Below are 17,071 nucleotides of genomic sequence, written 5' to 3' on the forward strand. Positions count from 1 at the left end.
AGTATATAGTACATATATATACATATATATAGTATATATATTAAGTTATAAATAAGTTATACATATATATGTATACGAAAAGCACTATTCTGTATTACTGACTTGCTGCTAAGCTGTTAGTCAGTAAATATTTAAACTTTAATTATAAAGTTGTATAACATATGTAAATATACCTACAATATACAAATAAATACTATAATATATATATAATACAAAAAACAAAAAAAAAAGATTTTAAGCACTCCAAACCGGACCGGTTCCGGTTTGGAGTTTAAAACCGGTAAACCGGAACCGGCCGGTTAACTAACCGGTTACCGGTCCGGTTCCGGTTGGAACCGGTTGCCACCTTTACCTATAACTTAGACGATTAGGGGCTTTAGTGTTTACAAGGACCATTAGTGTTTCCATGTGAAATATTACTTATTTAGTACTAATGCACACTTTTTAATGTTTTTCTACATAAACACTGTATAACTTAGACGATTCGGGGCTTTAATTTGGCGTACAAGTTACATTAGATTCCATGTGAACCATTCTTTATTTGTTAGCTGACCAAAGGTATATAGGATCTTCCATAATTTGGAAGGCTGTGAATAATTATTTGACAACTTATTATATTTTAATTTCAATTTCAAACTTGAAACGTGGAATTTGATGTTTGAAAATACGCTAAAAGAGCATTAAAAAGAATTCAAGTATTCACTTACAAAATTTCTACTATGTTTTCGTGCCCAAACACAAATTTAATTTGTAATTAACTTTTTTCAACTTGACATCAAATACTATTTTTTTTCTCAAATATCGACTAATTCATATATTTTTTTTTTTTTAAATTGTTTTTATTACATAGGGGGTAGGGAAAGAGGATTACAATGTGGGGATTCGAACCCTCACCAATAAGGTGAGAGTTCAGGTAGCCAACCTACATAGAGTGAAAAGCTTAACAGGAAGAGGTTCAAATTATTCCGTGAAATATCTTAATATCATCCCTTGAAGTACTTTGGGTTTATTGATACCCATATCGTTAATAAATCATCTCATATTTCTCCTTGATCCTAACAGAACTTATGCTAGATTCTCATATCAATAGTGGATGGGAGAATTGGTCTCCTCATATAGTCTAGGGCCGACAATCCTTATGTGATTATGAGCTAACTTTTGAGATTGAATTAGACTCATGATTTAATTCTTATCATGATATCGAACCAGACTCATCTCAATTCTTGGTTACACAATGTTAGCCCCATATTATATTGTTCATGCTCCAATTGACAGGTCTGAGAAGTGCGCGAGTGTCATATTGATTCCCACATTAGTAGTGGATAGGGGATTTTTGTGTGTAATTTACACCTTAAAGTGGTGTTGCCTTTTATTTCATCACAAAAAGATCAGAGGTTACAAAATAACAAAGGTTAGATATGACTAAACCCTTGAAGTTTTCATTAGTCTAGTTTACTTAGAGAAATATTTAAGATCAAAAGACTCCCACAAGACTATTTAAATAAGCATGTTCTTTCTTTGTTTATGTCTTATGGAGGCTATCTCTTGAAAATCCAGCTAGTAAGCACCACTAGCTTGTTTTGGAAGATCTTTATAAGCATCATAAGATTGTTTTTCCTGATCCTCCATGCTCAATTTGTCTAGAGCATACGCAACTTGATTTGCCTCCCTATAAAAGTACTGAATGTCACCCCCTTTTTCCCACAAAAATGATTTATAGTGTTAAGTGCAAAAGGGTTTTCAAATCGAAAGTGACGAAAATTGTGTTTCGAAAAGGAATTTTATTTAAAGAAAAAGAGTCGCCACCTGACATCGAGTTTTGGTGTGCCAAGTCACCGTAAAATCAATATCCCTTTCGAAACAAGTTTGACTCTAAAAAACTGAGCAGCGACAGAGATTCCGGTTAAGGAATTCTGTTGACCGAGGGGAAGGTGTGAGGCATCCCTCGAATCCCGTGGTTCTAGCACAACCGCTTCGTTGACTTCGTATGGCTTAAGCGGAAACTCAATCAGGTTGTAACACCCCAAGTTTTCTGGATTTGTTATTTGCATTACAATTGATTACATTTTTGCTTATAAGTATCTTCTTGAGACAATTATATAATTTGAGTGACAAAGGGTTTATTCTCTATAGAGTTTAAATTAAGGAGGTGTCATGTGCAATTTTAAGAAAATAGCCTTTATATCCTAGTCATTGGGTCCATGAGATTTTTCCAGCACTAGATGAAGTAACTCTCTTTTTTCTAGAAGTTACTCCATTCTTCTCCACCTCCTTTTTTTTGGATGTCTTTAAAAAAAAGATATCTCTTCATCTCTTTCTTTCATATTTCCCCTCCTTTTTCAACAACTACAATTATTGGGGGCTTATTATTCATGCTATAGTAATAAACCCATTTCAGTAAAGGGTAAATTTGGGGGCGAATATCAATTTTGAGTATGTCAAGTGTTTGGATAATGCCCTTACTCTCTTCTATCATATGGTTACCACGCAACCTTTTCCTTCTGTTGTATACTTCTCTAAAATTATTGAAAATTATGCTCAATATGAAGCACTACTCCTCCTTTTTGTGGTAAGTAGCATCCTCCCAAAAGGGGGTGCTACAAGTTTGGTATCAGAGCCTATGTTTGTGATTCTAGGACTTTTGTTGTGACTTGTTGGGATACTCGTTTCTTTTTAACATGTTTTGTTACGTGTATTGTTCATATGCATCATGTACATGTCCCTCATGCAATGTGATCTTCCCTTCTATAGGAACTAAGATATGGCCTCCTCTTTAATAGAGCTAATGAGGATGTTGATCTATGTTTTACAGACTATTATGTTTCTAATCACTTGAATTTTCTAAAGGTGTGATTTTTACGAGACTTGATTTTGATGTGCTTGTCAGAAATCTTTTGGGTCACCAGGTTGTTGTTAACCGAGTTTATAAAGATTATCCTTTCATGATTCAAGATCTAATTTTTCTCTTTGGACTTGATTGCAATGCCTTTTCGAGACTAGTATAAGGTAAATTTCGGGACGAATTTTTTTTAAGGGGGAGAGAATTGTAACACCCCGAGTTTTCTGGATTTATTATGTGCATTACAATTGATTACATTTTTGCTTATAAGTATCTTCTTGAGCCAATTATATAATTTGAGTGACAAAGGGTTTATTCTCTATAGAGTTTAAATTAAGGAGGTGTCATGTGCAATTTTAAGAAAATAGCCTTTATATCCTAGTCATTGGGTCCATGAGATTTTTCTAGCACTAGATGAAGTCACTCTCTTTTTTCTAGAAGTTACTCCATTCTTCTCCACCTCCTTTTTTTTGGATGTTTTTTAAAAAAAGATATCTCTTCATCTCTTTCTTTCATATTTCCCATCCTTTTTCAACAACTACAATTATTGGGGGCTTATTATTCATGCTATAATAATAAACCCATTTCAGTAAAGGGGTAAATTTGGGGGAGAATATCAATTTTGAGTATGTCAAGTATTTGGATGATGCCCTTACTCTCTTCTATCATATGGTTACCACACAACCTTTTCCTTCTGTTGTATACTTCTCTATTATTATTGAAAATTATGCTCAATATGAAGCACTACTCCTCCTTTTTGTGGTAAGTAGCATCCTCCCAAAAGGGGTGCTACAAGTTTGGTATCAGAGCCTAGGTTTGTGATTCTAGGACTTTTGTTGTGACTTGTTGGGATACTCGTTTCTTTTTAACATGTTTTGTTACGTGTATTGTTCATATGCATCATGTACATGTCCCTCATGCAATGTGATCTTCCCTTCTATAGGAACTAAGATATGGCCTCCTCTTTAATAGAGCTAATGAGGATGTTGATCTATGTTTTACGGACTATTATGTTTCTCATCACTTGAATTTTCTAAAGGTGTGATTTTTACGAGACTTGATTTTGATGTGCTTGTCAGAAATCTTTTGGGTCACCAGGTTATTGTTAGCCGAGTTTATAAAGATTATCCTTTCATGATTCAAGATCTAATTTTTCTCTGTGGACTTGATTGCAATGCCTTTTCGAGACTAGTATAAGGTAAATTTCGGGACGAAATTTTTTTAAGGGGGAGAGAATTGTAACACCCCGAGTTTTCTGGATTTATTATATGCATTACAACTGATTACATTTTTGCTTATAAGTATCTTCTTGAGCCAATTATATAATTTGAGTGACAAAGGGTTTATTCTCTATAGAGTTTAAATTAAGGGGGTGTCATGTGCAATTTTAAAAAAATAGCCTTTATATCCTAGTCATTGGGTCCATGAGATTTTTCTGGCACTAGATGAAGTCACTCTCTTTTTCTAGAAGTTACTCCATCCTTCTCCACCTCCTTTTATTTGGATGTCTTGAAAAAAAAAAGACATCTCTTCATTTCTTTCTTTCATATTTCCCCTCCTTTTTCAACAACTACAATTATTGGGGGCTTATTATTCATGCTATAGTAATAAACCCATTTCAGTAAAGGGTAAATTTGGGGCGAATATGAATTTTGAGTATGTCAAGTGTTTGGATGATGCCCTTACTCTCTTCTATCATATGGTTACCACGCAACCTTTTCCGTCTGTTGTATACTTCTCTAAAATTATTGAAGATTATGCTCAATATGAAGCACTACTCTTCCTTTTTGTGGTAAGTAGCATCCTCCCAAAAAGGGGTGCTACACAGGTAAACTCAAACAAACAAAGAAGCATGCGCACAAAAATGGCTGAGATTGCCCCTTTCTAAAAATGTCAAAAAGAAAACAAAAGTAAAACTATACTAAGCTATTGTATACTAACTTCTGGTCACCTCCACCTCAAGCTCCGTCACAAGTACGTCGCTGACAGAAAAAATTCGAACCGTACCTCAACTATCAGAATTTTGGTTGTTGATTTTTGTGTTATAAACGAGGGTGGTTGATTTTAAGGGTATTATTGGGTTGCTTTCCGGTGGTTTGGTTACGGGTTTTGGTCGTTTGGCTGTTTTGGGATTGGGTGACCAGATGGCTGTGGGTTTCAGGTGGTGTCGACGGAGGTGGAAACTGGTTTAGGTGACTGTTTCTTTTGGTTTTTCCGATGGAGACCGTGTGGGTTCGGTGGAGATGGGTTTTGGGGTAATGGAGGGGTGTATATGTGTAGATGTATGAAAACGTGTATTGTAAAATGGAGTAGGAGGAATTAGTTTATTGGAAGGAATCTTATGACGTGGAACTTTTTGGTTGGTCCTCTTTTGATTTTCGTTTTATCACTTTTTTTTGGTTTTCTATTAATAGTAAACAAAAATCTAAAATTACAAAAATAAGAGTAATAACTAACTAATTAAGAAAAATGCATAACTTTTGACAAACAAACATCACTCTATTTTTGTAGTTTTCGGTTTTCATGAATAAAACAACTAAAATCAGATAAAACTCCAAATAGCAATATTAGACTCAAAAGAAAAATTGAGATATTAAAAAGGTGAAAACATCCCGAGGCGCTCAAAATTACGTTTCTACATTGAAAGCATTCTATTGATATCATCTATTGCATCTTGAAGCTGCCAAGCTGTGTTGTTTTATCCCTTTATCATGTTAACAATGATTAGGGAATCACTTTCCAGAACAATATTTTGAAGATTGTGTGAAATACGCCATTGTAAGCCATAGATTATAGTCTTTGCTTCTGCCAAATTTTGGGGATTTACCTCCTCGTATGGTCTTGGACAATCCCCGCCTTATGAACTACTGTACCATTTGGGGTTGAGATAGTCCCAAGGTGTTCAAATCCAAAAGAAGATGTTATCTTTCAGGATCTATCATGTCAAATAATAAAAAATAAAAATTGGAAGCAGAAGCGTACATGAAACCACGATAACTTGCAAAATTCTTCAATCATATGGTCTTTAGTCTTCCAAACCAAAACGTAAGCGGGTCTCTCTCTTTTCTAACAATGGGATATCAAAAAAAGAATTTTTTTTTCTAACGATCGATGGGATATCAAAAAAGAAATCATACGCCTTATTAAGGGACACCCTATTTATTATTGCACATAATTTATGTATTTCTAATTAACCCATCACTAAATTATAAATTGCATAAAAGTATCTAGACATAAAGCCCCATACTTGATGAAGTGTCTTTTTATTTGGGCCAACCTTTCAATGATAGTAACTAACATAGAATTATATTTACTTTAATAAAATATATGTAAGTCCATAAACTCTAATGATCTCCCACTTGAGCTACACACACCCACTCAGACACAAAAAAAAATAAAAAATAAAAGGGAAAACAAGGTCAGTGTGCAAAATAAACTGAATACTTGATTTCTACTGAAATAACCTAAAAAAATTGAAACTGAAATCATAAAATAGAACTATAAATAGAAAATCGGAATGTGTTTATATAAAGAATATATAAAAAGGTACAAACTTACACTAAGAACTGAATAGCCTTAAATTACCTGAAACCCATATGAACACTGAGCAGTATGCTCATGAAAGACTTTGGATGGTAATTCCTTTGTAAGTGGATTTGCATTTTGCAACCGTGGAATTTATACTGATATGCTCTATAGATACTTGATCTCTATGATAATCGTATATCTTTATTTATTGTAGAGTGTTAAGTTATTTTTTTGTTAACAATATTCGATATCTAGTTTTCTTTAACCCAATGATATCTTTGGGGATCATTAAAAAAAAAATGAAGCCTGGATCAATAACAATATCCCCAGTTAGTTTAATTCCAGAAATGGGGTTGAACGCCCAGTGGGACACGACACCCAGTATCATTTCCATTTATTATAAAGATAAAAATACATTACAGATGAAACACAGAGTACCAGAAAAGGCAAATAACCACTCTTCAAGGGCAACTAGCTAGGACGGCTTGAACACTTATTCATTACTACACGTAGTAGTGGCCTATTTAGATCGGGACAAAGACGATTTGATCATCTTGAACAAAGTGACAAATTGGTGTAGTTCCAGGCTTAACCTTGAGAAGTGCAAAAGGAAACGAGTTTGGGTTCCAAAAAGATGTATCCTGGTGGCACACTGATAGTGCTTTCACTTTTGTTCCATTATCACCGACCATAGATACCATAAATGTTTTTGTATTTCCTCCAACGTGACAATAATGTAGTGCATATGCATAGTTAAGCTTGTGGCATACCATGTTATCCCCATCAGCTATTTGTTGAGCTTGTTCAATTGTGTATCGTTGCGATTTTTGAGTTTCCCCTGTACCTCAGAAGTAATCGCGAGGATATCGTTTGTCCCAAGCACGGATATCCCGAAATCTACCATAGACTCCAAAGAAGTGGCACAAGTTTTCATCTCTTTATGTTTTACTTCAGGCTCTTCACAAAGTTTGATTGTTTTCTCAATTTCTTGAGCATCCTTCGATTTACTATTGATCGAGAAATGGTTGAGAATCTCCGAGAATTTCTCCATCGAGAAGGGAATCGATTCCGCAAATCGTCGAGAAAGAAATGGTGCTTCGTTTTTATTTAGGAGAGAAGGAAAGTTGATAACATTACCTTTCTCCAAGTCCTTTTCTAATATGAAGTACTGATTCAAAGGACCATCATCTAGTTTTTCTTCAGTTACTTGTTTGATAGGGTTTTCCTTTTCTTGCACCTTCTTTAGCACAAGACGTTCATATGCCGAATCAGCAGGATGATGCCAGCTAATGGCTATATATCCACTTAAACCATAGTAAACTTTCTCCTTAGTGTTATCTTGTTTTAGCTCTGTAAAATCACGATGGCAAAAAATTAATATAATTATAAACGCATACAATAAATTATTTTAATGATGTTTCAATTACTTCTTGCGATCTTGACAAAAAATTAACTAAGATAATTTTCAAATTTTATTCTACCTTTTCAGAGTTCTATTGTGTATCAAACAACAAAGAATATACTTAGGCTGGTATTGTTTGCTTTAAAACTCTGTACCCTTGATATAGTCTCATAAAAAATAGTGAGATATATAGCACTGAAAACGAAAGAAAAGAAAAATGAAGCTCTGGTCCCTATCTTTATTATGTTCTATTTAATATGTAGTTTGGTCCGTAGCTTTATAATGTTCTATAATTTGTAATATGGGCTATCAGGTATTTGAGTTTGTATATATAATCACTAATCAGTGATTTAATGAACTTATAAGTTAAAGGTATTTAAGGAGTTCAAACTAACAAACCGTTAAAGGATTCACATGCCTATATATGTACCCTTCGCTTTGATTTTGTGCTTCTTTAAAAATGTTATTTCAGATATATAATTTTTTCACAAGAGATTTGTAAAAAAGTTAAATATAGGAAATATGCTAAAATAATAGTAATATTCCAAAATGACATGGAGTAAAATTATCGTTTCTCTTTACATGAGGTCTGAAATAATTAAGATGCATGTGCAATTGTTCAGATGAGTGGTAATTTAATTGAGCAATATTTGTTTGTTAGTTCTGTTTCACACTGGATTAAATCTACTAATTCTGGTGAGTGGTTAAATATTTTGTAGTTTTTACAAATTTATTGTAGTATAATATTTTATTTTAGAAAATTATTTTTAAACATGAGAAATCTTTGCATGTTCCTCGTATTAAACAAGTATAATTAAGTCACAATATGCATATTAAAGGCATCAAAAGACAAATAATGAGGCGACAAAAAATTTCTCAACATGCAATGTAAAGTATGACTAGCCAAAAAATTCATATAGCTGACCCAATTTGTATACCTGATTGGGGAAGGAAATCTTTGATGACTTTGGGAATCTGAGTGTTGGGCAATTTCACTTTCCAATAAACCTCTGGAGATATCGTTGCATAAGTACTTGCCACAAACGCAAGCTACATATATACATCAATATAAAAAAGTTTCTATCAATATGTCCCATGTAAACAATAAGCTTTCCATTTTCCAATGAGTAAATTCCATTAAATCACCTTAACCTTGAGCTGTCATTTTTCAATGAGCTAAAATATAAAATTAGAATAATTACACTTAGACCGTTTAACCTGAGTTGGTGATTTAGTGGAATTTACTCTGATTTAATTTGTCAAAGAGTACTATATGAACATATAAGTTAAGTTGATTTATTTTCTGAATTAAAATGATAACTAGAAAAGAACCAAACTTAAATAAGTTGAAAGATAAGACAAAAACTAAACAAAAATTCTACTCACCAAGAAAATGGTGAGGGCCTGCAACTTCATTGGGAAATTTTTGTTATGATAGATATTGTAGAAATAGCAAAGCTTGGATGGAATTCGAAACAGAAACTGTTCTTTATTTATAGGCATAAAATGCACTACTTTCCACTTAGGAAATAAATAAATTAATTTATATTTATATTACAAATATAAAATATGACCTGACTCCTAATAAAATATGACTGGATTACTTAATTATTGAGCAAATACGTGGTGGATAATGCTGACTATAAACAGATCTCGATGAATGAAGCAATTAAGTGATGCAATAATCCAAAATAACGATTTTCCCGACTAGGATACTAATTTTGAAAAAAAGAAGAATCTATTACTCCAACAATTTTTTCGAAATTGTCGTTTCCTCTAAAATTTTATATTGTAATCCAAAACTATAATCCAGTTCTTTTGTCTCCAAAAAACTTGGGGTCATTCGCACAAATGTGCCATTTAGGGGTGATCTTTAATTCTTACCCCTCAAATCCGTGGTCTTTAATTTTTTCCCTTCAATAGTTTTCGAGCGGCATAAGTGTATATTCGCTCAACATGAGTTTTCATTTTCGTATCACATCCTACAAGTTATGCCTGACACGGTAAAACTTTCAAAACATAACAATGGCAGAAAACATATCAAACTCTACAAAAACAGGTACGTTATTCAACTCTATAAAGATAAAGAACATACGACCCAAAAAGCATAACTCCAGATTCTAAACACTACAAGAAATTATGAAAATACCACACTGCTTTTATTGCATAACTTAATTGCTACAGAATTTATGCCGAGCGACGCAAATATTCAGTTTCCGAAGATAAGCGTTACAGAACTTATGTCAAGCGAAGTAGGTCTGGATATTTTCATTAAATGAGCAGCAGGACCAATAATTAAAGACCACAAATACGAGGGACAATGTTAAAGAAATGAACCTTGGGCCTAACTCAACCCCAAAAGGTAGCTCATGAGGGGAGGATTGCTAAAGTTCATATAAGGAGTCAAAACACCCATCCCAACTCGATGTGAGAGAATCAACACTCCTCCGCATGCCCAGGCCCAGGTAACTGGAGCATGGACTATATAATATGGGGGCCCAAAATTGGTGAACAAAGAATTGGAGATGAGTCTGGCTCTGATACCATGTTAAAGAAATGAACCTTGGGCCTAACTCAACCTCAAAAGCAAGCTCATGAGGAGAGGATGCCTAAGTATTTCTGTGGTTGCGGCTTATTCAGATGCTGATTAGGCTGGGTGTCCTTATACTTCTCGGTCCACTACTGTTTTTGTTGTCTTCCTGGTCTAAGTCTGGTTTCCTTGCATTCTAAGAAGCAACCAACTGTCTCAAAATCCTTCTACTGAAGCTAAATATCATGTTGTTGCTTACACGGTCGCTGAGACAATATGGATTCAGTATCTTTTAAATGAATTAGGCGTGACTATTCATCAACCTGTGAAGGTCCTGTGAGACAATATCTCTACTACTTAGATTGCTGCCAATCCAGTTCTCCATGGTCGCAGTAAGCACGTCAAGATTGATTATCACTTTGTCAGAGAATGTGTCTCCCATGGTGATTTAGTAGTTCGTTATCTACCTACCCAGCTTCAACTCGTAAACAGTTTTACAAAGTCATTGTCGGCAACTCAATTCTTATTTCTTAGAACCAATCTGTCTGTGCATCCGCCCCTACAGATTGATGGGCGTGATAGAGGATATTTTAGACTCCTCTTTAAATAAGGAAACCATATGTATATTGGTTGTAGAATTCTCTATTACATATATGAGACCCAGGATTCCCAATTGGCGAAGCCTTCCAACTATTTTTGACTCTGTAAAGACCAGTGCATTTGAAGGGCTATCCGTGCAAAAAGTTGTTTTCATGTGAAATAACAAGCCAAAAATGTTGCACATGGATTTTTATTTTTGGGGTGATTTACAAGAATAACTTTGGAGGTGGTTGCCCTTGAACTTTTGACTTCGCTTACCCCATGAGCAAAGCTTCAAGTTCAACAAGTTTTAACTTTTGATCTTGGCGATTTTTCTATGGAGCAAGCGGGAATCAAAATTGAAGATTACCCATTTCAAAAATCAGTAGGCGTCATTTCTTGTTACTTTTATTGGAATAACTATGAAGGTCAATGATCAATAATAATGTCTTCAAGTTTGCTCGAGATCATAACCTATATTTTATATTCTATATGAATACTGTATAATTTAGATGACTAAAGGCTTTGGCGTACAAATAACACTAGTGTTTCCATTTGACAAAAAAAAAATAGTACTATAGTACTAATTGCACACTTATTTGGTGCTAATTGCACACTTATTAACGATTTTTTACATTAATAATGTATTCCTATAACTTAGACGATTAGGCCATTTGGCGTACAAGTAACATTAGTGTTTCCATGTGAAATATTACTTATTTAGTACTAATGCACACTTATTAATGTTTTTCTACATAAACACTGTATAACTTAGACGATTAGGGGCTTTAATTTGGCGTACAAGTTACATTAGATTCCATGTGAACCATTCTTTATTTGTTAGCTGACCAAAGGTATATAGGATCTTCCATAATTTGGAAGGCTATGAATAATTATCTGACAACTTTTTTTATTTTTTTATTTTTTATTTCAATTTCAAACTTGAAACGTGGAGTTTGATGTTTGAAAATGCGCTTTTTTTTTTTTTTTTTTTTTTACCAAAAAACCATTCATCCGGGCTTTCACTTCCCGGGTGATGGGGGGTTTGGCAAGACCCCTACCGCGTCTATTGAATTCCAAAAATACAACAGTTACAGTTAAATAGAGGGGGACATAAGGCCTTACCTCCGTAATGTTTTTAGGACACGAGCAAACCTATCCTATGAAATTTGGTGATCTAACAGATCTTACAATGAAATCGTAATGCATTGAAACAGTGATTAGTTAATGCATTCTAAGGAATAACACTATCAAGGAGGATTAAATTGCCAAGTAGCATTCTTCTTAACTCTCCTCCTAAAAGAAGGGAAATCTAATTTATTCATCCTGAGGGGACCTCTAATAGCATTTGGCAGGTCACATTCTTGCAAAAAAATTATTGGAACCTGATTTTGGGCAGCGTGTTTGGCTAGAGAGTCTGCAACTTCATTTGCTTCCCTATAACAGTGCTTGAAGGTGATGTTCCTCTGTAGAGCTTTTGACTGTATATCTTCAATTATGCCCTGAAGCTTCCAAGGAGGTCTGATGATGCCATTGATCATTTGGACCACTATCATGGAGTCTAGTTTCACTTCTAAGGCTTCAAATTGATGGTTGACACACCAAGAAATGCCTATTAAAGCAGCCTTTGCTTCACTATAGTTGTTAGTACAGAATTGAGTAGGATAGGAAAATGCCATAATCATATTTCCAATTCCATTTCTAACAATACCCCCAGCTCCAGCTTTGTTATGATTCTTCATGTAACTTCCATCCGTGTTGAGCTTCCAAGCGTTGCCTAATGGTTTGATCCATTTGATCATTTTGCTTGTGATCACTGCCTTGAAATTTTCTGCCATCAGACAAACTTTGCTCCAATTCCATGTGTAGTCTATAAATTTGAATTTTTTCCGGAAGGCCACCTTGATCTGAAACAGAGATTGAAAACAAATATTAGAGGCAGTAATCTTTTTATTCTCAAACTTTCTGGTGCATCTTGCTTTCCAAATTTCCCAACAAACTATCACTGGGGTGATTAGTAAAAGAAATTTGTGAACAATGTTTCTAGGTTGTTGTCTCCACCACTGCCAAATGATTGCCTGAACAGTGTTTCCTGTAATATTCAGTCCTAGAGGGCTGGTGATCATGGTCCAAGTTTGCTTGGCCAATTCACTAGCTGCAAATACATGATCTCCTGTTTCAAGACAAGCTACCCTGCAACAACAACAACTAAGACCCTTGTTAATGTTAAATCTTGACAGAGACGCATCAAGAGGAAGATTATTCATGAGAAGCTTCCACATAAAGAAAGAAATCTTGAAAGGAATTTCCTTGATCCAGATATAGTTATAAATGGGATCAGCCATGTTTTTGTTTCTAAGGAATTCAAAGGCTGTTGAACAGGTAAAAAAACCATTAGTGCTTAACTTCCAAATAGCTTTATCTTTCTGTCCTTCCTGACCTATTGGAATACTTTTGATTAAATTCAGAATATCCAAAGGTATGGAAGGATCATGATTATCTAGCCCCCATTGCTGATTCTGTATGAAATGTTTCACTTTAACATTGCCAGGTTTGAGGATTGGGTTAATCATCTGATAAAGGGACCCTTGCAGAGTCCAATTATCCCACCAGAAAAGTACATTACCAGAATTGATCTTCCAATTAATGTTGATGTCCATTTTGTCCCTAATATGTAGTAGATCTTTCCAAGCTGCAGAATCTTTAGAAGCTATGACCTTGGACATGGGGTTACTTCTTTGACAATATTTGGCTAATAAGAACTGCGCCCACAAAGAAGGTTCTGTTCGCAACCTCCACCATCTTTTAGCTGCAAAAGTATGACAGATATCCAATAGACTTCGGAAGCCAAGTCCACCCTCTTTAGTAGGAAAGCTCATGTTTTCCCATGAAGACCAGTGGTAACTATTTTTGCCATTTTTTTGTCCCCAAAAAAAATTAGCAAATTGCATTTCGATTTCATAAAGAGTAGTAACAGGAGGCATAAGAGCAGCAAAAACATGAAGAGCCTGAGATTGAAGAATGTGTTTAATGACCACAGCCTTACCTCCCGGTGATAAAAATCTGCCCTGCCATCCTGCAATCTTATTGAGAATCTTTTTGGAAATATTAGAGAAATAATAAATTCTTTTTCTACCACAGTATATGGGACAGCCTAGATAAATAAAGGGGAAAGTGGATTGCTTAAAACCAGTCCATCTTTTAACCCTTCTGTTATAAAGCCTGTCTGTTTTACTGTGAGTAAGAAAGAAAGTTTTGTCAGTGTTGATCTCTTGTCCGGAAGCCTTTTGATACAAATACAACTGTTTCATCATAAGCTTAATAGAGACTTTATCACCAGAAGTAAACAGAACAATATCATCTGCATAACTAAGATGATTAATTTGAGGACCCTTTTTATGCATTGAGAAACCAGAAAATCTATCATTATGAAAAAGATAGTTCAAGGCTCTAGAGAGAGTCTCAGCAGCAATAATAAAGAGAGCAGGGGATAAGGGGTCACCTTGTTTTAAACCTCGAGAGGATTTAAAGAAACCATATCTAGTACCATTAATGATCACTGAGTACCAGTTATTAGAAATCAATCTATAAACCAATTTGATAAACATCTCATCAAATCCCATCTTCCTAAGAACAGAGATCAAAAAATTCCAGGAAAGTTTATCATAGGCTTTAGACATATCAAGTTTGAAAACAACATTACAACTATTGGATTTGGACCTGATTCCATGAATTATCTCCTGTGTTAGCAGGATATTTTCAGTAATCTGCCTACCTTTAACAAAACCTGACTGGTTATCAGATATAATCTTAGGGAGAATGCTGTTGATTCTTAAAGCAAGGATTTTTGACAAAATTTTGTTTGAAAAGTTGCTTAGACTAATTGGTCTTAATTTTGAAAAACAATCAGGGGAAGTAACTTTGGGGATAAGTGTTAAACAGGAATGAGTATAAAACTTAGTGAGTTCAGCACCATGAAAGAAGGAAAGCACAAAAGATACTACCTCAACTTTGATAATGTTCCAACTATGTTGGAAGAAATGGCCGTTGTACCCGTCTGGTCCTGCACAACTGTTTGGATCCATAGAATCAATAGCCATTTTGATTTCCTCTGTAGTTGGAATCTTTGTCAGTAGAATGTTATCCTCATCATTGATCAGATTATCACAATGTCTAACAAAATCCAGGTTCTCCACCCTTGTATCTCCAGTGAACATGTGACTAAAATAATCAATAGCAGCCTTAGAGATGTTACTATTTCCTTCTACCCATTGACCATGCTGATCTTTAATCTTGTATATTTGAGCTTTCCTCCTTCTATCCCTGATAGTACTATGAAAGTACTTAGTATTGGAGTCTCCATCCTCAGCCCATTTCAGTCTAGCTTTCTGTCTGAGGATGGAGTCTTCCATCTTCAACCATCTAATGTATTCAGCCTTGGATCTGTTGAGATACTCTCGATCACTATCAGAATCTGAAGCAAAATAAGCAGTTTCAGCAGCTGCTACATCTTTTTCCAGTTCTTTGGTTCTCTTGAACACATCTCCGATACATTCTCTAGACCATTTACTTAACTCCTTAGCTAGAATTTTGAGCTTTTGATGTAACCTCCACATAGGATTACCATATACCTCTGTTTCCCAGACTGTTTTGACCAAGGAAAGATAATCTTCCTGGTCCGTCCAGAAATTGAGAAACTTAAAATATTTGGTAGCGTGTTGATCATTATCTGAGCAGCTAACCAAAAGTAAATTGTGATCCGATCCAGTCTTAGACAGATGTTCCACTGTAGTATTTGGAAATTTACTGGCCCATTCGTCATTCTGCATAAGCCTGTCCAGCCTCATATGAATTCTGTTAGCTCCCCCTCTCCCATTACACCAAGTGTGGACATTACCTACAAAACCAGAGTCTGTCATACCACAATCATCCATACCGTTAATAAAATCAAGACATGTACGTAATCTAAAAGGAACACCCCCTTTTTTCTCTTCGGCTTCCATAATTGAATTAAAATCCCCACCGATGATCCATGGACCATCAATCATAGAGTTTAAATCTCTTAGTTTCTGCCAAAGGTATCTTCTTTTGTTTGCTTTGGATCTAGCATAGACAGTGGTAATCCATACTGGATCAGTGCTTCCCTGCAAGTTAACTTTTAAAGTAATTTGTTGCCTACTTTTAGAAAGCACAGAACAAAAAATATCAGAATTCCAAAAAATCCAAACTTTACTATGAGAATTGGAGATGGCATGGTCAAATCCAAGCCTTCTCCTAAACTTATCAATTTTGTTACTCTTTAAGAAAGGTTCCTGTAAAGCAACAAAATTAATTCTATACATTCTGACTAATTGAATTAGTCTTTCAAGAGCACCTTGGGAAGTGATCCCCCTAATATTCCATATTATGAACTTAATCATAAAGAAATTTTAGAGGGAGGAACCACATTTTCTGCTTGTTCTTGATCTTCAAGGAAAGTTTTATTGCTTTCCTTTCTTACCTTTTTACCTTTTCTATGTCTGTTACCTCTTGGAGAAAGACCTTGCTTCTGAATGACTTGATCAGATTCCTGAGTAATAGGGTCCTTTATGTCTTTAGGAGCAGGTGAAAAAACTTCAATTAAGTTATCAATGATTTGCTCGTCTTCTGCTTCTGTGGCATCTAGAAAGCTGTCTAGGACTTCTTCTTCAGATGATACACTTTCTATTTGATCTTCACTAGTGTCATAACAATAGTCATGTTCAGAGTTATTTCCAATGTCCGGGCCATGTCTATTTTGGATTACAGGTGGTATGAATTCAAGCCAACCCAAGTCCAATACCAGATGACCACCTTTTTGTTGTCTGCATTCAGTATCAGCAGTAATAGGAGACATATGATCAGGTTTAACTCCCTTAGAACTGCTACCCTGACTATCAATGATTGTGATTTTATTGTCTTTCTGGTTGGCCTCCACACTGTCACAGCTTTGTTCTTGAGACTTAGGATTCTCAGATTTATCCAGTACCTCTCTAGTAGTTACTTGCTTTGGTTTTTGTTTAACCCAAAGCATATTCTTGAGGAATCGTGCTGCTGATGCTTTCTTTTTCTTCTTTTTTGGCTTCTTTTTCTGACATTTAGCACCTGCATTCTTGATATTTTGTTTAAAAATTTCTTTGCCCTGAACTGGGGTGTCAAATTCATCTTGCTGCTG

The 17,071-nt window shown here is 34.9% G+C and overlaps 1 protein-coding gene across 1 annotated transcript; it reads right to left on the bottom strand.

Moving 5' to 3' along the window:
• Window positions 1–6,932: 6,932 nt before the first annotated feature.
• Window positions 6,933–9,228, bottom strand: LOC132642834 (BURP domain protein RD22-like). The gene is made up of 3 exons (XM_060359858.1): window positions 9,156–9,228; window positions 8,708–8,819; window positions 6,933–7,717 (listed from the first exon to the last, which is right to left on the bottom strand). The coding sequence occupies exons 1-3, from the start codon at window positions 9,183–9,185 to the stop codon at window positions 7,155–7,157; spliced, it is 705 nt and encodes a 234-aa protein (XP_060215841.1). The 5' UTR covers window positions 9,186–9,228; the 3' UTR covers window positions 6,933–7,154.
• Window positions 9,229–17,071: the final 7,843 nt, after the last annotated feature.

The sequence above is a fragment of the Lycium barbarum genome, chromosome 5 (assembly GCF_019175385.1).
Source record: "Lycium barbarum isolate Lr01 chromosome 5, ASM1917538v2, whole genome shotgun sequence".
Lineage (NCBI taxonomy): Eukaryota > Viridiplantae > Streptophyta > Magnoliopsida > Solanales > Solanaceae > Lycium > Lycium barbarum.